This window comes from Bos javanicus, chromosome 8 (assembly GCF_032452875.1).
Source record: "Bos javanicus breed banteng chromosome 8, ARS-OSU_banteng_1.0, whole genome shotgun sequence".
Taxonomy (NCBI): Eukaryota; Metazoa; Chordata; class Mammalia; order Artiodactyla; family Bovidae; genus Bos; species Bos javanicus.
In genome coordinates this window covers 76,398,768-76,422,505 of record NC_083875.1, presented here as the reverse complement: position 1 = coordinate 76,422,505, position 23,738 = coordinate 76,398,768, and the positions used below count along the sequence as shown (strand labels likewise).

At 50.0% G+C, this 23,738-nt stretch overlaps 1 protein-coding gene across 9 annotated transcripts; it reads left to right on the top strand.

Annotated features, from left to right (window-relative positions):
* Window positions 1–88: 88 nt before the first annotated feature.
* MYORG (myogenesis regulating glycosidase (putative)) lies at window positions 89–23,302 on the top strand. Of its 9 annotated transcripts, none has more exons than XM_061425958.1 (7): window positions 89–591; window positions 8,510–8,654; window positions 10,804–10,931; window positions 11,916–11,991; window positions 12,202–12,436; window positions 13,606–13,692; window positions 19,774–23,302. In XM_061425958.1, the coding sequence occupies exons 1-7, from the start codon at window positions 457–459 to the stop codon at window positions 21,983–21,985; spliced, it is 3,018 nt and encodes a 1,005-aa protein (XP_061281942.1). In that variant the 5' UTR covers window positions 89–456; the 3' UTR covers window positions 21,986–23,302. The 9 variants fall into 9 exon arrangements, with proteins under 9 accessions (XP_061281942.1, XP_061281940.1, XP_061281949.1 ...); XM_061425956.1 differs by having other exon boundaries at window positions 10,801–10,931; XM_061425965.1 differs by having other exon boundaries at window positions 10,801–10,931; window positions 12,202–12,431; window positions 19,774–19,862.
* The last annotated feature ends 436 nt before the right edge of the window (window positions 23,303–23,738 follow it).

The following is a 23,738-nucleotide window of genomic DNA, read 5'->3' as shown; positions in this document are numbered from 1 at the left end:
GCTCCCTACCTGGGGTCGGGGCCAGGGGCAGATGGGCCGGGAAGGGCAGAGAACTGACCCTCTGAGCTTCACCCCTCAGCATCTCCATTCCTCTTCACCACAGTGAGAAGCTTGGCCTAGAAGGTCTCTGGGGACCTTGTGAACTCTTGGAAATTGGGCCCTTTTGAGAGGCTGAAGGCAGGAAGAGACTGGGGTGGGGAGTCAATCTTCACCTCCCCCGGAGATGGGGCTGAGCCAGATGATATCATAATGGGCAGTGCCCATCGTAGAGAGGGAATCAGGGTGGGGTAGGAGCAAGAAGGCTGAGAGGGAGGGAAGCTGAAAGACCCTCCATAGGAGGGGGTCACAGCAGCTAGGGGTACCTGCTGGGCTGTCTGGAAAAGAAGGGGTGGTCACTGATGTCTTGCAGGAGCCCTTGGTAGGTAGAGCCCACCACGGCGTCCCCCAGACCCCACTATGTTCCTCTTTTCCCGAAAGACCAAGACCCCCATCAGCACCTACAGTGACTCCTACAGGGCCCCTACCTCTATCAAGGAGGTCTACAAGGACCCACCTCTGTGGGCCTGGGAAGCCAACAAGTTTGTGACCCCGGTAAGTGGCAAGCTGGTGTGGGAGGTTTGGGGGAGTGCAGTCCAGAATGTATGGCTGTGGGTGTCTGGAAGACTGATGGTGTGGCTGTCATTGTGTGTTTGTAATTATTTGTAGTTTTGTGTGTATGTGATTCATTTGCTTAGGCATAGAACTTCTAATAATATATATAAAGTAGTACAAGATCCTGCCCTCATGGTACCTTACTACTCCACCAGGATAGGGGATGGAGAGATACAGATGATAAGAAATAAACAAGATTGTCCAAAATTCTGTAAAGGAAATAAACATGGCACTGGAAATGAAAAGTCAGAGAGAGCTACTTCTATTGAGAGTGATGGAAGAGCTCTCTCTCTCTTTCAAGGTGACATTGAGTTGAGCCTGGAAAAGTGAGCAACAACTAGCTCACCTTTGAGCTATGTGAGGAACTGAAAGAACAGGATTCCAGGCAGAGTGATCAAAAGTGCAAAGGCCCTGAGGCTGCCTGTGGGCTGTGCCTACAGGCATGTTTTTATGCATGCATGTCACAGTCTCCTGTAGTGGAAGACAGGTGGCCAAGTGGGGGTGTGCAGCTTCACAAAATGGAGAGGAGATGTGTGAGTCTAATTGTGACTCTGCCCAAGGAAGATTATCTGTGTGTACCATCCAACACAACTTTGCTGAGTACTTACGTGTGCCAGGTACAGTACGGTTACAACCATGTAGGGCCAGGCCCTGCCTCTGGGGAGCTCTCAGTAAGAAATGAACAAAGTGCCCAATGTGAAACATGCAACAGCAGAGGCTTGTGGTGGTAGAAGAATCAGAAAGAAGAGCTCACTCCAGGGACCTGAAGGGTGGGTCTACTAAGAGATCCAGGAGGGACTTCCCTGGTGGGCTAGTCATTAAGAACGAACCTGCCAATGCAGGAGACACAGGTTAAATCCCTGGTCCAGGAAGATTCCACATGCTACGGAGAAATTAAGCCCATGCTCTGCAACTACTGAGCCTGCAACTAGAGAAAGCTTATGCATAGCAACAAAGACAGTGCAGTCAAAAAATAAATTAACTGATTTTTAAAAAGAGAGCCAGGAGGAGGACGCTTTGAGCAGAAGAGATATAAAAACAGGCAACACTGGGGCGGCGACCCACCAGCTACTAAGGACTAGAGCAGAGAGAGAAACCAGCCCTACGGTAAGAGAGGAGCCTGCAGACCATGAAGAGCCACAGGTTGTGTTGCGAAATGTGGTCATAATGCTCCAGGTTTTTGATCCTGGGAGTGTCATGTTTGAATTGTAAGCAACTCTGGCCACAGTGGCAGGAGATTGAAGGGACTGGGACTGAGGGCAGGAAGCCCCATGAGATGAAGGATAAGGGGAGAGGATGTAGGTGGGAGATAAGGAGAGTCTGTAGCAGTGAAAAGGGGAATTGTTGAATAGGAGGACATTTTAAAAATTATTTTTGTAATTACAAAATAAATATATGCCCAATGCAGAAAATTGGGATAACTAAGAGAAGCACAAAGAGAAAGGCCTATAATTCTCGCTACCCAGAATAACCACTGGTAATTTACTACCCTGTGCCCTTTTAGGAAGCAAAAAAATTTGATGAAGGTGGTGTCATGTTGTAGACCATGTTTTGAATCTTGCTTTTTCTGCGAAACCATCTATCAAGTACATTTTCCTGTGTCAAAAATATTCAATAATGTAATTTTAATAACTATGGTGTTTTACTTTATGAATGTACCAAAATATAGTTCAGGAATTTTATATTATTGGAAACTTAGATTGCTTATAAAAGTTTGCTAGTATAGTCATTCTTGTACATTCTTTGTGTACATCAACTATTCTCTTAGGATAAATTCATAGATATGAAACTGTTGGGAGAAAGGCCACATCCAAAAAACTTTGGATATATTCTTCAAATTGCTGTGATGAGGTCATAATAATCTACATTCCCACCAGCAAGATATGAAAATGCCTGCCTGCTTTTCCAAACTCAATAGGAGAGAATTTTTAGGAAGTAGGTCAACACATCTTGGTCACCATCTGGATGTGAAGATGAGAGAGATTAGGATGATTCCTGGGTTTAGGGCTCTGGAAAACTAGAGGAATGGCAGTGCCACCAACTGAGATTTGGAATGCACAGTAGAGAGAGGTTTGGGGTTCTTCTGGGGGCAAAAATATTCAAGGACTTCCAGGTAAAGATGTCTGATAGGTAGCTGGATATACTTATCCGAAGCAAAGAAAAGAGGTCCGGGCTGCAGACATAGATTTTGAAATCAACATATAGGTGGTAGCTGAAATCATAGGAGTAATTCAGATTGCCAAAAAAGAGTAAGAAAATGGCCAAAGACAGAACTTTGGAGAACATCAATATTCAGGGGGTAGGTAAAGGAAGAAGAGCCATGAAAGGAGACAGTGATAGGAGGAAAAATCCAAGAGAAACCAACAAAGGCAATATTATTAGACAAAGCTCAGTATCGAATGTTGTCAGCACAGAAAGGGATCTCTTGGCTGTAGTAACCCTTAGCCACCTGACTATACAGCTTCGTTGAGTGGAAAGGAATGAAAGTTAGATAGTAGTAGGATTAATAATGAAAGAAAAGGCTTCTGCTTCTGACAGTATGGTGGTCTAAAACCCTGAAGGACGCTCCTGCTTCCAAACAACTAGGTCTTGCATAAAAGTTAATTTTTATTTGGTTTTGGACTGTCAGTGGAGATGAGTGGTAAGTATACTAAGACGACAGGATTGCCCTGAGAACAAATGCCACTATTAGTACTACAAGCAGGAGTTTAAGCCTTAAACTAGCTGCAAGATGGAGCAACCTAAACCTGTAATTCCCAAACTGAACCAGAAAATCCAATGATCCCTGGCTCCCTGCCCCCCCCCCCAGCCCCCACACACACATGTATATATATTCTGTGTTGGAAAATATCTTCAATGTAGGTGTCTAGATACCCTTCAAAGTACAGTCATTCAAATCTGAGCTCATAATAAGAGATATAAGGAAACACACCACCATATGACAGAGGCAGTAGAAACAATAAACAACAGCCTTAAACCTCTGAGGCCATAAGATATTGGAATTAACAAAGAATACAAAATAATTATGAGTCTTTAAAAATAAAGTGTGAAATCATCAAAAAGAGCAAGAAATAAGAGATTATGTTCTTAAAAGGACAGACAAATTTTTAAATGAATAGAAATTTTAGAAATAAAAGATACATATGTTAAAACCAAAAACTCAACGGATGGGTTAAAGAGCTAATTAGACACAGCTTAAGAGTGTCAGTGAGGGTCTTCCCTGGTGGTTCAGTGGTTAAGAATCTGCCTTCCAATGCAGGGGACTCAGGTTCGATCCCTGGTCAGGGAACTAAGATCTCACATGCCAGTGGAGCAGCTAAGTCCGCACATAGCAGCTAGAGAGGAGCCCATGTGCCACAACAAAGACCAGGCACAGCCAAAATTTAAAAAAAGAAAAAATTGAGTGTCAGTAAAGTGAAAGAATGAAATAAAATTTTCCAGAATGCAGTACAGAGAGACAGAAAATATGGAAGAAACAGTAAGCAACATGAAAGAAGGGGAAGATCTCACACAACTACTCAGAGTCCTAGTATGAAAGAGCAGAAAGGAGAATAGGCATTATTCAGAAGAAAAGGCTCTGAATTTTCCACAACTAACGAGAAACGAATCCAAGGATTCTTAGGTAACTTGTTCAAAACTGCATACCACCAGCTTAAGAGATGACCTTAAAAACATGCAGAGAGAAATTATTTTCAACGCATCTTCCTTTCAACACCAATAAACAAATAAGATAAAGACAGAGGCAAATAAAAATTAAAACATTTACTACCATAAGATCTACTATAAAAGAATTTCTAAAGGATATACTTTGAGGAAAGGGATATACTAATCACAAAAGGAAAATGTGAGATACAAGAAGGAATGATGAGCTAAGAAATTGGTAAATGAGATCAATTTAAGCAAAACTGTCCACAGAAAATCATTATAATGATTTTAGCTTGTAAAATTTAAAGAAAGAACCAAAATATTGGAAAACAATACCGTGTAAATTGTATATTGGAAAACAATATCATGTAAGATACAAGGATAGGAAAGGAATTTTTATAAAAACTGTCATTATTCAATTATTCACAGATGATACAGTTGTACATATAGAATCTGAAAATTATTCAAATAAGAATTTAGAAAGTCAGATGAATATAAGATAAGTCAACCACATTTCTTTACATCAAAAACAAGTATTTAGGAAGCATAATCTTAAAGTATATATCATCTGAGCATCAAAGAGTAAAAGTAGAAATAAATAACAGTCTATGCAAAACTGTATGGATAATATTATAAAACTTTGAATACTTTAAGAAAATATTTAAATGAAGAGTCATAGCATTCTCTTGGAGAGGAAAAGTCACTAACATAGAGATTCAATACAATTCTGATTAAAATCTGAATAAGATTCTTTGAAGAATTTGTCAACCTGTTTCTAAAATTTATAGACAAGAGCCAAGGCCCAAGACTAGCTAAAACACACCTGAAGAAAACGAGGACTTGCTTTATCAGATAATAATATTTATTACCAATGTATAGAAATTCATAAAGCATAGTATTACTGAAGGGTTACACAAACTGATTAATGGAATAAAATAGACCAGAAATGGAGCCACACATAAATGGAAACAATATGCAACAGAGATGATTGAAAATAAAGCTATGGGAAAAGATGTATCAGGATGGGGTAGCTTTGCAAATATGTGGGAGGGACTTCCCTGGTGGCCCAGTGGTTAAGAATCTACCTTCCAATGCAGGGAATGCAGGTTCAATCCCTGGTTGAGGAGCTAAGATCCCACATGCTGCAGAGCAACTAAGCCTGCACACTGCAACTACCCAGCTGGTGCCATCTGGAGCCTACATGCTGCAACTAGAGAAGCCCCCACCCCACAACAAAAGGTCCCGTGTGCCACAACTAAAACCCAACACACCCAAGTAAATAAATACTTTAAAAATTTGTGGGAGAAGGTAGATTACTCAATGAGACAACTCATTACCCATGTGGATTAAAAATAAAATTGATCCCTAATTAACCCCAAGCACAAGAAGCAGTTCCTGACTAAGACTTAAATATAGCAAGTAAAACTGTATAGCTTTAGAAGAAGTTATATATTATCTCCATTATTTTAGATTATGGGTAGATTTCCTAAGTCACAAAAGCACTACCTAAGAGATTAATAAATTCAATTATATTAAAAGTAAGAACATACGTTCATCAAAAGACACCAAAAAGAAAATGAAGATATAAGCCATAAACTGAGAGATGATATTTGCAACCTGTAACTGACAAAAGAATATGTAGAATGTATAAAGGATTATAATTCTCTGGGTTAAGATTGAGCACATGTTTTGACTCCTTCCTAAAACTCCTCTAAAACGACAATAAGTGGACATTTAAGACATCAGTTCACAAAAATAGTGAAAAAGTGGGACAATGACAACAAAATTTCAGAAGCTGGAAAGTGTGATAGTTAAGTAACTGACAACAGTTCTGAGAAAGCTGAACCCAAAGCTAACAGTGGGAAACACAAGGCATAATTCAATTTAAAACCGCGGAATTTTCAAAAGGTTCAGAAATTAGTAATATTAGGCTTCCTGAAACTGAATATGGGACAGGACCAAGGCTGAAACAATGATTTGAACGCTGTTAAAAAGCAATTAAAGGGACTCCTCTGGTGGTCCAGTGGTTAAGACTCCATGCTGCAAATGCAGAGTGTACAGGTTTGATCCCTGGCTGGCGGAATTTGGGAACTAGGATCCTGCATAATGCTTGGCTTGAACAAAATAAAAAGAAACAATTAAAACCACTAACTCCCTCCTCTACTCCATGCCATAGGGTGACTACTTGCCCATCTCTGCAAAAGTCAGAAGGCTTATTTTCTGGCAAGGATCTCAGGACTGGGAATTCCAGGCCCAGCTAAGGTCAGGGTACCATACTGAAAACAGGTGAACCTCCATATGCTGAATGCTAAAACCCCCAGCAGCCCTATTTTCCACTAGGTTCTCAAAACACTGGCAGCCAGGTACAACTCTCAAGCCAAAGATTGAAAGAGTTCAGAGAGATCTGATCAACCCAAAAGAAAAGACTTATAGATACTGACAGAGTTTGCAACAAATAGTCTAGCCAGACCAGCCTACAGTGATGCCCACCCACAGCTCAAAGCCTTCAGTAAGTCTTTATAGTCTCCTATTCATGAACAGACAATCAAAGATTATAAATATCTGAGGAAAGCCTCAAAGGGAAACACTGAAGATACCTGTGGGTTCTTTTAAATGACTACGTGTGTATGTGCGCGCGCACACGTCTGTGGGTTTGTGAGCATGTCTGAGTGTCTATGGATCCGTGAGGATGTCTGACTGTGTTTGCATAGATGTACATCTGTACGTGTGTCTATGAGTGTATCTGGGTGCACAGATCTATGTGTCTGGATGTGCATGTGTTTGTGTGTGTGTGTAAAATTCAGGGGAGTGCTAAGTCTTGGGGCCCCTTCACCCATATGGAGTATGACTGTGCAGTATCTGCCCACAGAACAAAACCTCAGTTGGCATGCAGGATCCAAGAGGCCCTTCAGCTGAGGGATTTTCAGGGGCCTAGGAGCCCCTGCCTTCTTTCCCTAGGGGAGAAGGCAACGGCACCCCACTCCAGTACTCTTGCCTGGAAAATCCCATGGACAGAGGAGCCTGGTAGGCTACAGTCCATGGGGTCGTGAAGAGTCAGACATGATTGAGCAGCTTCACTTTCACTTTTCACTTTCATGGATTGGAGAAGGAAATGGCAACCCACTCCAGTGTTCTTGCCTGGAGAATCCCAGGGACGGCAGGGCCTGGTGGGCTGCCATCTATGGGGTCACACAGAGTCAGACACGACTGAAGCGACAGCAGCAGCAGCAGCAGCAGGAGCGCTAGGAGCAGCAAGTTCTCACCCCTGGCCAAGAGAAGCCTCTGCTTTTTAGATCACACAGGGGAAGTGTGGTAGCATCACCACCCCAGCACCTTGCTGCCCGCCATGATGAGGAAGTCCTTTCCAGTATTTGACTTTGCTGGGTGTGCCACCTCTGTAACCCAGCTGCCTTTCATCCTGAATGCCTGCAGAGACATGGGCCCACAACTAACCTGGCAATCTACATTTAGCTGAGGAGAAGGGAGCCTCCAAAGGGAGACGTTGATCTGGAATTCGGGGTGAGAGGATAAGATGAGGTGAACCCCAAGATGCAGAGGGACCTAGAGTCTGAACCAAGATCAGGGGAAAAGTCAGGCTAGGAGGAAGAATAGCACAACGTGGATGTCAGGGTCAACCATAATACTGGTGTCAAGATGAGAGCCACAGCAGAATTCACCTCAGGCTGGAGTCAGAGAATGCGATTTTTTTTTTTTGAGAATTTGATTTTTAAAGTAGATGCCCCTCTGGCCCCATTCTTGTTCTCCTTTAGGGTGCCAGATTCTTCGAGAGTCCTCCCTATCCTAAACACCTGCCTAAGGCAGCCAGCTCCCAGGGCAGCCAACCTGTTCTGAGGCTCCAGGTTCTACCACAGGTCTACTGCTCTGTCGGGGGAGACCCAGATCCTGAGCCCAGGCAGCACACAGTCTGAAAGAAAGAAGACAGAACACCCAGCTCTGCCCTTTAGAAGTCCTAGTCAAGGAAAGGACAGGAATGAGAACATCAGGAAATCACTCTGACTGAGGGCAAATGTCAGGTTCTGAGTCCTTAGATGGAAGAAAGGGTGACTCAAGCAAAGCTGGCCTGGACATCCCTCCAGCATAGGGAAAGGGGTGGAACACCCACCTGGGCTGACCTCAAGAGCTAAATCTAGGTCCAGCAGGATACCAAGACTGGGGTCTCCATGCACCTCTCTTCCCCTCTCCCCTTGCCCAGGGCCTGACTCACACTGCACAGCGCCATGTGGATCCTGACGCCCTGCAGAAGATGCTCAAGTGTGCTGTGCAGGACTACAGCTACAAGGGTTCCATACCAAGCCACCCCTACTTCCCTGAGAAATACTGGCTCTGTCCAGAGGAAGGTAGGGCCTCACCACTCATCCATTCAGTGACCCCAACAAAGACCCTACCCCTGAACCCAACTTGAATCCTGACCTCCACCCTGGTCCTATCCCCATCTACAACCTGGCTTTCTATTGTTACCTCCCCCATTCTAACTTGAGTCCCAACCATCTGGCCTGACCCTGACCCTGACCCCTGATCCTGGAGGAGGAGATCCAAGCTCTACCTTTTGGGAGTTCCCAGTCTGTGCCAAAGAACTGGAAGAGGCCTTGGTCTTATCCCTAGAGCAAGGGAGGGAGCATTAACCTCCTCCAAACAAATTCCTCCATGTGTATTCTGGGTGCCATCTTTTCCCATCTTCTTGGTGGCCCTGTTCCATCAGTTTCCCCTTCTCTCCTGCATCCCCCTGCCCCCCCACACCTCTCTCCCCTCAATCTGGAAGACTTTTCTAATTTTCCTCTGCCTAAAAATGATCTCTTGCTCCTCCCACTAACAGCCAAGATTCTTGAAAATAAGAGTCACTCCTTATGCCTTATGAGAAATCATCTTTCTCATTTGGTTAGGTGTTTATTATTTGTCTCCCTATACATTCCAAAAGAGCAGAAAGTCTTGTTTTATTTAGAACCGGGCCCCCTCCATCCAGAATAGCATCAGGCTTCCTAAGTATTTGTTGAATGAATTGATTAATGTTCAATTGAAATTGGGAATCTGCATCTCCGACACTTATATTTAATGTTATTAAAATTGATCTTGTATGGTTCCAGTTACCTCATCCATGGGACTCTTCAGTCTTTTCCTTATGAGACCTACCCTGTGCATTTCACTCTGACAACTCTCTACTTTGTGAAACTCCTTCCCTCCATCTGTGAAAGGAAGATGTGAAACCCCACGAGCTTCTCTGATGCCTCAATTTCCTGGGTCTCTTGTCTAATCATTCTGGAAACATAGGGTTTCTCGGGGTGCTGATCTGAGCCTTCTTCTTTCATTTCTCTCCTGAGACCATTTAATTTAACCCACAACTTTAATTACTGACAACTCCAAGTCTTTATTTCCAGCCTTGACCTCTCACCAGAATTCCACTCTCCTTTAGCTGATTATGATCAGATTTACCTAAATGGCCCCAAGCACTTCAAACTCAGTGTGTCCAACCCTCCAACCCGGACCCCTCAGTCCCAACACACTGCCCCACATGCACACACACCTGCTCTTCCTCTGTGGCCCCTAGACCTGCGCTCCTAATCTCTCAGGTATGTTCTTTCACTGTTAGTGGGGTGGATCACAGAGGAACTTACAGGACAGACTTAGGTGACTGGGTGGGTGCAGCTTTGGAGGGTTTTTACATGGGGATTTTCATTTATGATAAGTGCCAAAGTTTCTATGTAGAGATTGGATTGTAGGATTTCAAAATGAGGTAGGAAGATCAATAGACTAATAGCAATAATAATCACAATAATAATGATGATGATAGTATTCTGTGTGCCAGGCATTGTTCTGTGTTTTACATATAATAACTTATTTAAATCTCACAATAACCCTATGGGGTAGATAGTATTATTAGTCCCATATTAAAAGTAAGGAAACAGAGACAAGATGAAATTAACTAGATCAAGGTCACACACAGTTAATATCTGGCAGAGCTGAAATTAGAACCACAGGAGTCTTTCTGCAGAGTCCATTCTATTAACCATGACATTATTGTCTCCTGGCTTAGGCACTGTGGAAATACAGGAGTAAGATCATGGGGGATTGGAGGAAAGAATAGACTCAAGTGATTTTAAGGAGGCAGAGTAAGCAGACTTTGAGCCTGCATGTGGAAGATGAAAGGGAAGATTTGGAAGGAGGCCCATTTCCAGGGTTTCCACGTTGGCTGATTCAGAGAGGTTGGTGCTAGAATGAAAAGTAACCAGCTCAAAGGACACAGACCCCACTCAGAAGCTTGCTTTAGGTGGGATTCAGGCTGCATCTCAGTATCTAAGACAAATGTGGGGCCAGGATGGGCTTTTCTGGCCTAAGGGAGATTAGTGGGAGTCCAGCTTTGTGGTAGGGATCAGAGGAGAGACATTTAGGGGCTCCCCAGATCCTAGGATAGGATAAGGAGTAATCCTAGGGAAAAAAAAAAGAATAAGGAGTAATCCTGTCTTATATATCTCCACCCCTGTGATCAAGCAGACAGATGCAACCCAAACTACCTGTGTGGCAACCCAAACTACCTGTGCAGTAACCAGTATAACACATGGAGGATGGGACCTTACAACTGCTGGAACAAATGTACCACATACCTTCCCCGGCTGCCTAAGGTACCAACTGTGCCCAGCAAAGATGCCTGGGGTCTGGGATGGCACCCCCACCATCTGCCTCCCAAAGCACAGGGTCTGACATTTCACCGTTAGTTTCTCATCCCTTTCCCACCAAGGTTCCAAGGCCTTTTCCCACTTGTGAGACTAGCTAGGTTTATATTCTCTAGGAAACAAGGGAGCTCAGGAGTGAAGCTGTGCCAGGCCCCTGCATCCCAATCTCTAGGAACTGGGTCTCCAGGGTCCCAATCTCTGGGTAGGCTGTGTGGAGACAGGGGCTGGTGCAAACTCCTTGATGTGCTACCTTCCTGAAGCTTGCCACCTGGCCCCTCTCTAGTGGTCTGGCCAAGGAGTCAGTGATAGGCTGAGTCTACTTGCTCCTCTCTCCTCTCCTTTGTGATGATAACAAGGACAAAAGGAGGCAAAATAAGGCTATCCAGAGACAGACCAGATAGATTCAGGACAGTCTTCCAAGGAGATAGGAAAGAGTCCGGACATGACCTCAGGCATCAAGAAAGAAGGAATATGAGAGGATTGCAGGCTAGAATAGGGGCTCTTAGCTATAGGTTGATGGTTGACCTCAGGTTAACTGAACCCTTCTGAATTAGAACTTCCTCAAGAATCAGAATTTTTCACAAGGTCCCCAAATGATTCTTATGGACAGGCAACAATGCAATATTTAAAAACTCCTTTTAGAGAGACACGGAGACACAGAGACGGCTAGATAAGGAGGGGTCAAATCAAAGGCAAACGCTGAGACAGGGATGGCAGGGACCCAGGTCCAGACCGGGTCCACCTACAGCTCCACTTCCCCCACCTTTCCCAGGGAGGCGGAGTGAACTGCGTTGCCTGGCGACAACCCCAAACACTCAGAGCTTTGGAGAGTAGAAGGCGCGGCCTGGGACTAGTCGGGGTGTTCTGGGAGAACCCACCAAGGGAGGAATTCTTCCGGGTCAGAACTTGAGGTAGCGTTTGTGCCACTTACAGGAGGCCGGGATGGAGACAGTGGTTCGAGGAATGCCCTTGGTGTATCCTCCTAAGCCGGAGCGACTCAATGCCTACGGTAACAGAGGGAGGGAAAGTGGAGGGAGAAGGGTAGACCAGAAGGCCGGAGGGATGGAGACTCGAGATATGGAACAAATGTTGAGGACCCTGAAGAGGTTGTAACCTTATCTCGGCTTGTGTCTCCATCTCTTCCTGTCTCTGACCTCCTCTCTGGCCGTTCCTGTGACTCTGTGTCTGGGTCTCCCGGGCTCGGGGCTCGCGGGCACAGAGCGCGAGGTAGTGGTGAACATGCTGAACTCGCTGTCACGAAACCAGCCGCTGCCGCAGATCACGCCCCGCTGCGGGTGTGTGGACCCGCTGCCGGGCCGCCTGCCCTTTCAGGGATATGAGAGCGCTTGCTCGGGCCGCCACTATTGTCTGCGTGGGATGGACTACTGTGTCTCCGGGCCACCCTGCACTGAACGCCGCCTGCGGCCTTTATGCACAGAGCTACCTACTGTAAGGTTCGCAGGGCCGCGCTGTCGGCGGGCCCCGCCCCCAAACAAGCCCCGCCCCCAGAGCCCAGCCCTACCACGCCACCTCCCCTGCGGGCTCAGCATCCCGCGCCACTTCTAGCTCTGCTCGGCCTCTGTGCCAGACCCCACTCCGCCTCCAGCCCGCGCGGTCCCCTTACTGGGCGCCTCCCTGTCCCTTCCTCGGGCCTCATGGCCTGAGCAGACTGCTGAGGCGAGAGACCTGCACAAACTGGGCTCAAGGTCCACCTGACTCTTGTTTGTCTTCTGGAGGCTCCGCCGGAGAGCTTCTTGGAGGAACAAACCCCGCGCACCAATTTCATCCCGTTCCCTCGCTCGCAGGCCCTGCCCCCTACCTGGCCACCAGGCCGTGGAGACGCAGGTTCTAGCTTGCGGAGAGCCACGTGTCCTCAGAATAGTGTCCCCTATTCCTGGGCCTCGTGGTTGGTACATCGGCAGGGTTATCGTTGGGTTCTAAGAGGGCGAGGAAATGGTGACTGCGTGGGTAACAGAAGGGTCCTGGCCTCCTCGGAGCCCAGCACCACCTCCGGAGATAGACAGCCTCGCGTGTTATTGTGGAGGAAACTGAGGCTCGGGCACTCAGCAAAAGCTCAGATTGCCATCTATTTCCCTGCACTTGGCTTTAGATAAGGCGGGCTGAGCCTGGGAGAACTCCAACATCCGCGTCTGCCTAGAGAGCTGCGAAAGGGGGAGAGGGTCCTGAACTCTGTCCCTAACCCTGTGGGGACACCCCGTCCCTCCCCAGGCTGGGAGAGCCTGATATATTGAGCGAAACTGGGTTTTATCACTCACAAGGGTGTGGAAGAAGGAGAAAGTGCTTAAGCCTTTCTCGACAAGCTTATCGCCCTGTCGATAAGCGAGGATCCAGGATCCTCAATGACTGGACCTCCAACCCTCCCCAGAGTACAGCCTTCTCCGTGACCCAGCCTGGGCGGCAGAAACCAGGCCTTGTGGGGAGAGGGACTTCCAGGTGTCTTCCCGGAGGCAATACTTCGAGGAGATCTTGAAGGGCCAGGAGGCTGGAGGGGAGGATCTCCTAGCCGGAGGACAGACACCTGAAACGCGGCTCAGGGTCTTGGTCTGGGCTGGGGTGTGGAGAGAAATCAAAAGGCCTTCCTGCCCACCGTTTCTTCCTTCAGGAGTGTGTCTCCCTGCGAGCACCGATCCGGAATGCAATGTGCTGTTATAACTCCCCAGCCGTCGTACTACCCCTGTCCGAACCTTAGGTAAGTCTGGCGCACACACATGCAAATTCGCACCCACAAAAGAAGCTGTAACCTTGAGTGGCGGGGCACCCAGGGACTAGCTGGGAAAAGAACTGTTCGCTGTAATGCACCGACGGGACGATGACACAAGGGGGCGCTAGTGCCATGGGGAAGTCAAACTGGCAACTAAACGAGAGCCCCAGGAGAGGGCATGGAGATTGGCATTGAAGAGTTACAGGTTGGCAGTGGGGCTTAGAGTCAAGAGATCAGGGTGTTAGGTTCAGGGCTTGAATTAAAGGGTTCAGTTCAGTCGCTCAGTTGTGTCCGACTCTTTGCGACCCCATGGACTGTAGCATACCAGGCTTCCCTGTCCATCACCAACTTCCAGAGTTTGCTCAAACTCATGTCCATCAATCCGGTGATGCCAGCCAACCATCTCATCCTCTGTCATCCCCTTCTCCTGCCTTCAATCTCGCCCAGCATCAGGGTCTTTTCCAATGAGTCAGTTCTTCCCAAAGTATTGGAGTTTCAGCTTCAGCATCAGTCCTTCCAGTGAATATTCAGGACTGATTTCCTTTAGGATTGGCTGGTTTGATCTCCTTGCAGTCAAGGGACTCTCAAGAGTCTTCTCCAACACCACAGTTCAAAAACATCAATTGATGTTTTTGAATTAAAGGGTAGGAAGTCAATGTTAGGGAGTGGGTATTGGGAATCAAAAATTTAACAGTAGTACCTGAGGTCAAGAGGTCAATGTTGGAGCCTAGGGTCAGTATTAGGGCAAAATGTTGGGATAAGATTAACATTGAGAATTGGAGTCAGATATATGAGGGTCCAAAAGGGCTGACCCATCTCTCCCCACAGATGGGACACAAGTCACTTCAAGAAGACCGGTGGTTCCCAGAGAAACAACTATGTTGTCCACCCTGAATTTGTGTCTGAGACCTATCCTGACTACCACTGCTGGTAGAAGCCGGGGCTGGCCAGGCCAAGGGGGCTGAACAATAAATAAATTCTTCACCCTAAAGGCTGCCTGCAGTGTCCTCACCCAGCAGGGCTGGCATGAGGAGTCAGTCACTCAGGCCTCTGCCACGCCTCGTCAGCGGAGATGCAGTTTCTCAAAGTCATCCTGCACTGAGCCCTCCCCACCCCATCATCTCAGTAGTTTCCATGGGTGGCACTGAGTGCCCTCCTGACACATAACAGTAGCTTATGAGGGGCATGTCCTCCTCCTTTCCATTCCAGAGCCCAAACTAATGGGCCCACCTAGCCACTCAGGAGGTCCCATTCACCTCCCATCCCAGGAGGGCACAACTGACATTTCCCCAATATCCTCCAACCTAGATGTCCCATCACCCCCATATCTCAGTGGACCAGAATCCTCCATCCTGCAGTCAGAGCCATGTCCCTTACTCAATCTCTTAATCTCTGTCCCCAGAGTCTCCATCACAGCCACCCTAAAGTCTATACAGAACCCCTTACTGCCCTCCCCGACCCAAGTCCAAGGGGTGGGTTCCAGAACAATTTTGGAAGATTTCGTGACCAAGAAATCTTGGCCCAACAAGGCCCTGTTTCTCTGTCCCTCAAGAAGCAAGGTTTGGGGTGTTCTGGAGTCTCTAGGGTCTTTGGTATTTTTTCACCCCATTCCTCCTGGGTGCAGGTGTATGCTGGGGCACACCCACCTCCTCATAGCACAGGCACTTATAATGGCTGTCACCAAGGGAAGTGATTGGGGGAAGACTTTGCAAAATACCGAGCAGAATCTGGTCTTCTCAGTCCCTAACCTCAGACATTGCTGGTCTGATCCGGTGGGAACTGATAGGTCAGGCCTCCCGGATGATGGAACAAGGCTACATTCCGTGGGGTCCTTGATTGGATCCAACCTGTATTGAACCGCTGGGATCTTCCCAGAATCCCCCTACCCTTTTTACACATGGGAAAAGAGCTGATGAGAGCGTTATACCAAGACGGCCTCAACCTGCCCAAACTGGAGGAAAAAGAATCCCGAGAGCCAGCTCTGCCCCATTACCCTGAGGCTCGCGCCTTCTCTTACACATCCCAAATTTAGCCTTGGAGGTGTGACAATCCTAACATTCGGCAGCTGCACTTTCCTCCAGAACTACACTTCCCAGCAGGCCCGGGGCAGAGCCCCCCCGCCCCAGCGTGTGGCTGAGCAACAGTTCACCAGGGGCTGGCCTGCAGGCGAGTGGGGCGGGGACTAGGGGGGGCGGGGAAGGGGGTGGTGAGCCGGGAAGCACCAGGCAGGCTGGCCTGAGCTGCCCCGAGCTGCCCCGAGCTGGGCAAAGAGCAGAGAGGGGAAGGTAGGGTCTAAGGGGCGTGGCCTCTAGTCCGCGTGACAATGTGGGAGGATGGTCCGACGCCAGCGGTGGAGCTGGACTTCGAGACTAGGCGAGTCCAAATGACCGGGGCGTGGCCGAGCAGCCAGGGGGCGGGGCCTGAGGACGGCCTCAGCAGTCCCCAGCGAGGCAGCGCCCCGAGTCGCACCGTAGCAGCTCAACTTCTGCGAGCTTGGAGGGGATCTGCGGTAGCCTCCCTTCACCCCCACTTCTGGGGTCACTGCCGTGAGTGAGCCCCGCGGGAAGACCTTGGGTGGAGGGTGCTGGGGGAGAGTATTTCCTGCACTTTCTCTCCTACAGATGAGTAGGTGGGGTGAACCTGGACACCTGAGCTCCTTTTGGGGCCGCGGTCACCAGCTGGCGACCTCAGTCTGTCCCTTCGGACATTATAGCTGCAGCATTGGCAGTGGGTGTAGGGTATTCCAGGCTGTAGGCTCAGTCACTCGATACCCCCGGATCCCTTCGCTGCGCAGGACGGGTAGACGGGCCCGGATCGAGTTGCCTTTGACATTTCCACCCCCACCCTACCCCTGGGAATTGTGTTGGACAAACAACTCAACGTGGAATGGCCTCCCCTCAGTTGGGTTGGGCCTGACCCTCCCCGTTAGAGCCAGCTAGAGGCCGGAAGCCAAGACTGAGGTTGACCATCAAGTGGGGAGAGGCTTGGCTAGGGCAAACCCCCACCTACCAGCCTTAGCCTGTAGTTGGCCAGATGGCGGAGGCGGCAGATTACAGGGGTCTCCAGAGCCACCGTTAACACCGGAACCACAGTCCCTGTACCAGATGCCGTTAAAATTGCCACTTCCCACCCCCAAGAAGCCTTTCTGGAGCCAGCAGCAGCACCAGCCCTTGGGAGGACAGGCCTCATCATGCCCACATCCACCCAATGGAAGCCTGTCCCACCCCTTTGGCCACAAAGCTCCTTTCCTCTACTGCATTCAGATAGCCAGTCGTTATCTCCCATTCCTAAAACTTACCCTGTAGGGGTTAAACTGGAATTTTGGACTCAGGAAATCTTGCTACCTGCGTGACTTCAAACAAGTTCCTTTTTCTGTTTGGGCCACTATTTCCTCATCTGTAAAGTGGCACTGCTGCTGTGCCCCCCTGTTCAGCATTATTGTTAGGGTTGGATGCCATGGTGGCATTAAGGAGACCAGCACAGGGCCTGTGGGTTTTTGTCCTTCACCAAAGAACCTCAGAACTGTAGTAAGTAAAGATTCTTAGAACCTAAGTGTTTGAAAAGGCTTTTGAGGACACCTTGGTGGCCTCTCCATGCCTCCAGGGGTCAGTAGATGGGTTGGCTTAATATGAACGTTTTGAGGATGAGCTATCTCTCTTATATTAGATACAGACTCTTTCTCCCTAAATGCCCAGAAGGCACCTTGGTTGTCTTGAATGAATTTTGGCAGCCTGGTCCCCCAAAGCCTGCTTTGGGTCTTGCTTAGCTTAAGGGCTTAAGGGTGTCCATGGTGGCTCAGATGGTAAAGAATCTGCCTGCAATGAACCCAGGGTTCGATCCCTGGGTTGGAAAGATCACCTGGAGGCGGGCATGGCAACCCACTCCAGTATTCTTGCCTGGAGAATTCTATGGACAGAGGAGCCTGGTGGGCTACAGTCCATGGGGTCACAAAGAGTCAGACATGACTGAGCGACTAACACTAGCTTAAGGGCATCAGCTAAAGGCTTCTGCCTACACTTTCCAGGACTTTTCTAACCTATGCCTACAGGAAGGGAATCCATAGTCAGGTGGGGGAATTTTGAAGGCTTAATCGTGTAGGATGAGAGGAGGGGAGTAAGAGGCTGTTCTAGACCAGCTGGAACTAACCAATTTCGAGAGTTAGGGAAAGGAGCTCAGAGAATAAGGCCCCGAGATAGAACCTCACTGGTAGGGGGTGGGGGAGGATATTGTTGGGAGCTGTATATTGACATCTGGGATCAAACTTCTGATTTTCACCTGGCATTCTTGATAATGTCTTTGGGGGAGGGGGGGAGGTGAGAACCCTGAGCAGTTCTGGAAAGTCTTTGGAAGTCTCTGGGGACTTGGAAACAGACACTGGCATCTGGGAGGAGTCTAATTACTGTTTGTCAGTCTCCTCTTTCCTCCCCACCGCCCCCCTAACCTCCAGCTGGAGCAGGTGGGCAGCTGGCGGGCTGGCAGTGTATATATCTGTGTATGCACCTGGTTGGTGCCATTTCTTTGTTGGACTCTGCCCTGAGGGCTGGGACAAGGGTCAGTAGCCTTGAACAGCAGGTTGGGACACACCTCCACCCAAGTTTGTGTTTCTCTGCAGTCATATCTGAGTTTTTAGCATACAGTATGCATAAGTGTATGTGTGCAGTAGTGGGTGTTTGACTGCCAGAGAGCTGGGGGTGGGGAAAAGAAATTGACCCAAGATGGGTGGGTGAAATTTCCTAAAGCAGGTGGCCTGAAGGATTTAGGTTAAGGAAGGAATGAGATTGGTAGTCATAGGATAGACCTGGGTGGAAATGGAATCAGAAGGACAGGTGAGACCGTGTATGCCTTGAGCCTCAATTTGCAAAGCTTAGTCTTCTGAACATCATGGGGGTCTTAAGCAGCTCCCTGAACTAGGGAGAGATGTAATCTGATAAGTGCTTTAGAAAGATCAGGTTAGTATCTGGGAGCAGAAGGCCTTGGGGGAAAAAGAAGTTGAAATCAGGGAGGCCTATTGAGGAAGTGTTGCAATGGTACAGGAGAGAAATAACAGTGCTCTCACTAGGATAGGAGCAAACAGGACAGTGGGACAGTGCTGGAGACAAAGCCAGGAGGTAACCGGCCCACAGATGTGGGTGCTGGGAGCAAAGCAGGAAGGTGGGCAGGCACAGGGACTCGGTGGTCCTGATGGCTGAGAGCAGAGGGGAGTTTGAGAGCAAAGAGAGGGAGATGTGAGAAGCCACCAAGCCCTCATACTAGGCTCCTGACCCTTTCCTAATGTCCAAAACCCACCCTGCCCCCCGCCCCCAAACCAGGCCCTAGGACTGAGTCTGGCTTCAAGTATCTTGTCTAATCTCCAGATTTAACATGGCTTCTGACTCAAGATTAAATTCCATGTCTGAGCTGTTCCCCTTCCTTTGTCCTCTCCCCCTCCTGCATAGGGAAACCAGCCTACCACTGTGTTAAAGGTCTCAAGGACCTCACAGGCTGGGAAACTAGGCCTTCTCCAGATCCTTCCCCTTCTCATCATCCTGAGCAGCCCCCATGTGTGATCCAGGGAGGCCTGAGTAATTCTGTGATCCTGGACAGCTCCCTGACTCTGTCTGGGTTTGTTCCTCCACCAGGAAAATGGAGATGCATGTCATCTGCCCCTCCCCTTTCAGAAAGTGAAAGTGTTAGTCACTCAGTCATGTCCCACTCTTTGAGACCCCATGGACTGTAGCCAGCCAGGCTCTTCTGTCCATGGAATTTTCCAGGCAAGAATACTGGAGTGGGTTGCCATTCCCTTCTCCAGGGGACTTTCCCAACATAGGGATCAAGCCCCAGTCTCCTGCGTTGCAGGCAGATTCTTTACCTTCTGAGCTACCTCCCCTTTCAGAGTCCTGACTAATTTTGGCAAGCAGGGTGCCCATGAGAAGGGGTAGGTAAGGTGCAGACAGAACATCCTGGTAAGAGTAAATCCTGACGTCCCAGTATACAACTGCCCAAAATACACACTTGTCTTACAGAACCAAATGTAAATACTATGGAATGAGAAGGCTCAGTTCCACCTCTCTCTTCCCCTTCCTGAATCAGGCCGGCCAGGTTCAGATTGGCTTTGTCGGGTGGCCCCCCTGCCCGCTCCTTCCTTAACTGGGGGCTGATGCCCCAGAATTCTCAGGAGAATTCCCAGGCCTACCCCCGCCGCCGCTCTGGGAGCCACACAGGTCGTAAGACTCCTGAGACCCTCGCAGCCGCAACCATGTACACCTTCTTGCCTGACAACTTTTCCCCTACCAAGCCCAAGCCGTCCAAAGAGCTGAAGCCGCTGCTGGGCTCCGCAGTGCTGGGGCTGCTGCTGGTGTTGGCCGCGGTGGTGGCCTGGTGCTACTACAGCGCCTCTCTACGAAAGGCGGAACGCCTGCGCGCGGAGCTGCTGGACCTCAACCGTGGTGGCTTCTCGATTCGCAACCAGAAGGGCGAGCAGGTGTTCCGCCTGGCCTTCCGCTCGGGCGTCCTGGACCTGGATTCCTGCAGCCGCGACGGCGCCCTGCTTGGCTGCTCTCGCACAGCGGATGGGCGCCCGCTAAACTTCTTCATCCAGACCGTGCGACCCAAGGACACAGTCATGTGCTACCGCGTGCGCTGGGAGGAGGCGGCTCCAGGGCGCGCGGTGGAGCACGCCATGTTCCTGGGCGATGCTGGGGCGCACTGGTACGGCGGCGCCGAGATGAAGACCCAGCACTGGCCCATCCGCCTGGACGGCCAGCAGGAGCCGCAGCCCTTCGTCACCAGCGACGTCTACTCCTCCGATGCCGCCTTTGGCGGCATCCTCGAGCGCTACTGGCTGTCGTCGCGCGCGGCGGCCATCAAGGTCAACGACTCGGTGCCCTTCCACCTGGGCTGGAACAGCACGGAGCGCTCTCTGCGACTGCAGGCGCGCTACCACGACACGCCCTACAAGCCGCCAGCCGGCCGAGCCGCTGCACCCGAGCTCAGTTACCGCGTGTGCGTCGGCTCGGACGTCACCTCCATCCACAAGTACATGGTGCGGCGCTATTTCAACAAGCCGTCGAGGGTCCCAGCACCCGAGGCCTTCCGGGACCCCATCTGGTCCACATGGGTGCTGTACGGGCGCGCGGTGGACCAGGACAAGGTGCAGCGTTTCGCCCAACAGATCCGCCAGCACCGCTTCAACAGCAGCCACCTGGAAATCGACGACATGTACACTCCTGCTTACGGCGACTTCGACTTCGACGAGGCCAAGTTTCCTAACGCTAGCGACATGTTCCGCCGCCTGCGCGACGCCGGCTTTCGCGTCACGCTTTGGGTGCACCCGTTTGTCAACTACAATTCTTCCCGCTTTGGCGAGGGCGTGGAGCGGGAGCTGTTTGTGCGCGAACCCACCGGCCGGCTGCCGGCTCTCGTGCGCTGGTGGAATGGCATCGGCGCAGTGCTCGACTTCACGCGCCCCGAGGCCCGCGACTGGTTCCAAGGACACCTAAGGCGACTGCGCTCACGCTACTCCGTGGCCTCCTTCAAGTTTGACGCTGGCGAAGTCAGCTATTTGCCCCGGGACTTCAGCACCTACAGGCCGCTGTCTGATCCCAACATCTGGAGCCGGCGCTACACGGAGATGGCGCTGCCCTTCTTCTCGCTGGCCGAGGTCCGCGTGGGCTACCAGTCCCAGAACATATCGTGCTTTTTCCGCCTGGTGGACCGTGACTCGGTGTGGGGCTACGATCTGGGGCTGCGCTCGCTCATCCCCGCGGTGCTCACCGTCAGCATGCTGGGCTACCCCTTCATCCTGCCCGATATGGTGGGTGGCAACGCTGTATCTGAGCGCTCAACCAGCGGCGGCGACGTGCCCGAGCGCGAGCTGTACGTGCGCTGGCTGGAAGTGGCCGCCTTCATGCCAGCTATGCAGTTCTCCGTTCCGCCCTGGCGGTACGACGCTGAAGTGGTGGCCATTGCGCACAAGTTCACGGCGCTGAGGGCCTCGCTCGTGGCTCCACTGTTGTTGGAACTGGCGGGTGAGGTCACTGACACGGGCGACCCCATCGTGCGCCCCCTCTGGTGGATCGCGCCCGGCGATGAGACGGCGCACCGCATCGACTCACAGTTTCTTATCGGAGACACGCTGCTCGTGGCACCCGTACTGGAGCCGGGCAAGCAGGAGCGGGACGTCTACCTGCCTGCAGGCAAGTGGCGCAGCTATAAAGGTGAGCTTTTTGACCAGACACCAGTGCTGCTCACGGATTACCCCGTTGACCTGGACGAGATCGCTTACTTCATCTGGGTATCCTGACCCAGCCCAGGGCCCAGAAACCTGGCAGCCCTAACCCTAGTCTTCATGTAGGCCTTTAACCCTCAAAATCACAACCGCACCGTCTATCCCACAGGAAGTCCCCAACTTTATACCACCCACTAAGTGGGTAATTGACCTAAATGTGCTGGAACCGGCTCCTGTAGGGCGGGGGAGAAGACACTGAAGCACCACCCGCCCCCCAACTCCAGTGCACAATGGTTACAGCCCTCCTCTCCACAGGCACTCCAGTCTACAGAAACTCCTTCCCTTGGGTGGGGGCAAGAGAGCTCAGAGGAAAAAAATCAGTTTTCTTCCTGTAAAACACAGTTGGGTTTTAAACGCACAGAGAAGGGGACTTCCTGAGGTGGTCCGGTGGTTAGGACTCCATCCTTCCACTGCAGGGGGCTGGAGTTCAGTCCCTAATAGGGGAACTAAGATCCTGCATACCACAGTGGCATGGCCAAAACAAAAAGAGAAAAGCACAGAAAGAAGCCTCACCTTCCATCTTTGTCCTTCTGAAGTGGTGACTTGGTCCTCTTGAAGGTCCCAAAATAGCCTCCTACCACACTTAGAAAGGGCACATTCTTGGTGTTGGAAAGTGCCAGGCCCTGAGTTCTCAGCACTTGCCTGACCTGTGGCTGACCTGGTCCCACCCAGCTGGCGACAAGGGATGGAGGTACTTGGCCAACTGACAAGGAGGCAAGTGGTCCCCTCCCAAAGGCCGGGAGGACAGAGCCATCGTCATTGTCCCTCATTTGTGAAGAGACTCCTGACCCCATCCTTAGGCATCTGTGTACACACGTGGTTCAGCCCTGGGCCAGGGCCACTCCCTGATGGGCAAAGACTTGCAAGGCCATGCAGGCCAGACTTGGTGCCTTAACTCAAGAACCTGTGTGTGTGTGTTCTGTGTGTATGTGTGTGTGTGTGTGTGTGTGTGTGTGAGAGAGAGGCACCACGGGTCCCTGGATCTATGGAATTAACACAATACCTCTGAGGCTGCATAAGCCTGGAGGGAGGGGGCAGGGAGCAAACTTGAGGTTTTGACTTTCAACCTGGTCCCTTCCTAGGTGATCTCCCTGGGACTCTAGTAGAAAATAAACAGCCCTGTCTAGATTTCTCAGCTGCCTCACTCCCTATACACATGGCAGAGGTGTGGCTTAAAAGGGAGGCACGTTAGGGAATTCCCTGGTGGTCCAGTGGTTAGGACTGCATGCTTCCACCACAGTGAGTGCAGGTTTGATCCCCAGGCCAGGAATCCCACAAGCTGGGTGGGAAAATACGGGGGGGGAAAGACCCCCCCCCCCAAAAAACAAAACAGGGAAGTGGGGAAAGGATGTTTTTATTTTGGTGGTGGTGTGCTTCAGCACACAAACTACCGCACACAGCGACACCCACAAATATACACACAGGGTAAGATTTTTCATTCTAGTTATTTTTCTTTGCTAAGAAGAGCAGCCAGAGAGTTTTTTCTGCTTTTGCAGCTGAGTCTGGGCAAGGAGTGGCTTGCCAGCAGTGGGGAGGTGGGAAATAGGGCAGGGTTCAGCTTCCCTTAACAACTCTGACAGCAGAATCAGCCCCTCACCCCCTAGAGAATGCATCTCTTTGCCCACTCCACTACCCCCTCAATTTTCTTTGTGAAGAATGCTAGTGAAACTTTAGGAGCATTCACCCCTGATTCCACCACTCATCTAGAAACTGCGTGGCCTTGAGTAAGCTGCTTAACCTCTCTGAGCCTCAGTTCTTCATCTATAAA

Coding starts and splice junctions, on each gene's coding strand:
- MYORG (XM_061425956.1), top strand. CDS start 457: ATGTTCCTCTTTTCCCGAAAGACCAAGACCCCCATCAGCACCTACAGT. Junction 592..8,509: donor CCAACAAGTTTGTGACCCCG/GTAAGTGGCAAG, acceptor CCCCTTGCCCAG/GGCCTGACTCACACTGCACA. Junction 10,932..11,915: donor ACCTTCCCCGGCTGCCTAAG/GTACCAACTGTG, acceptor TGCCACTTACAG/GAGGCCGGGATGGAGACAGT.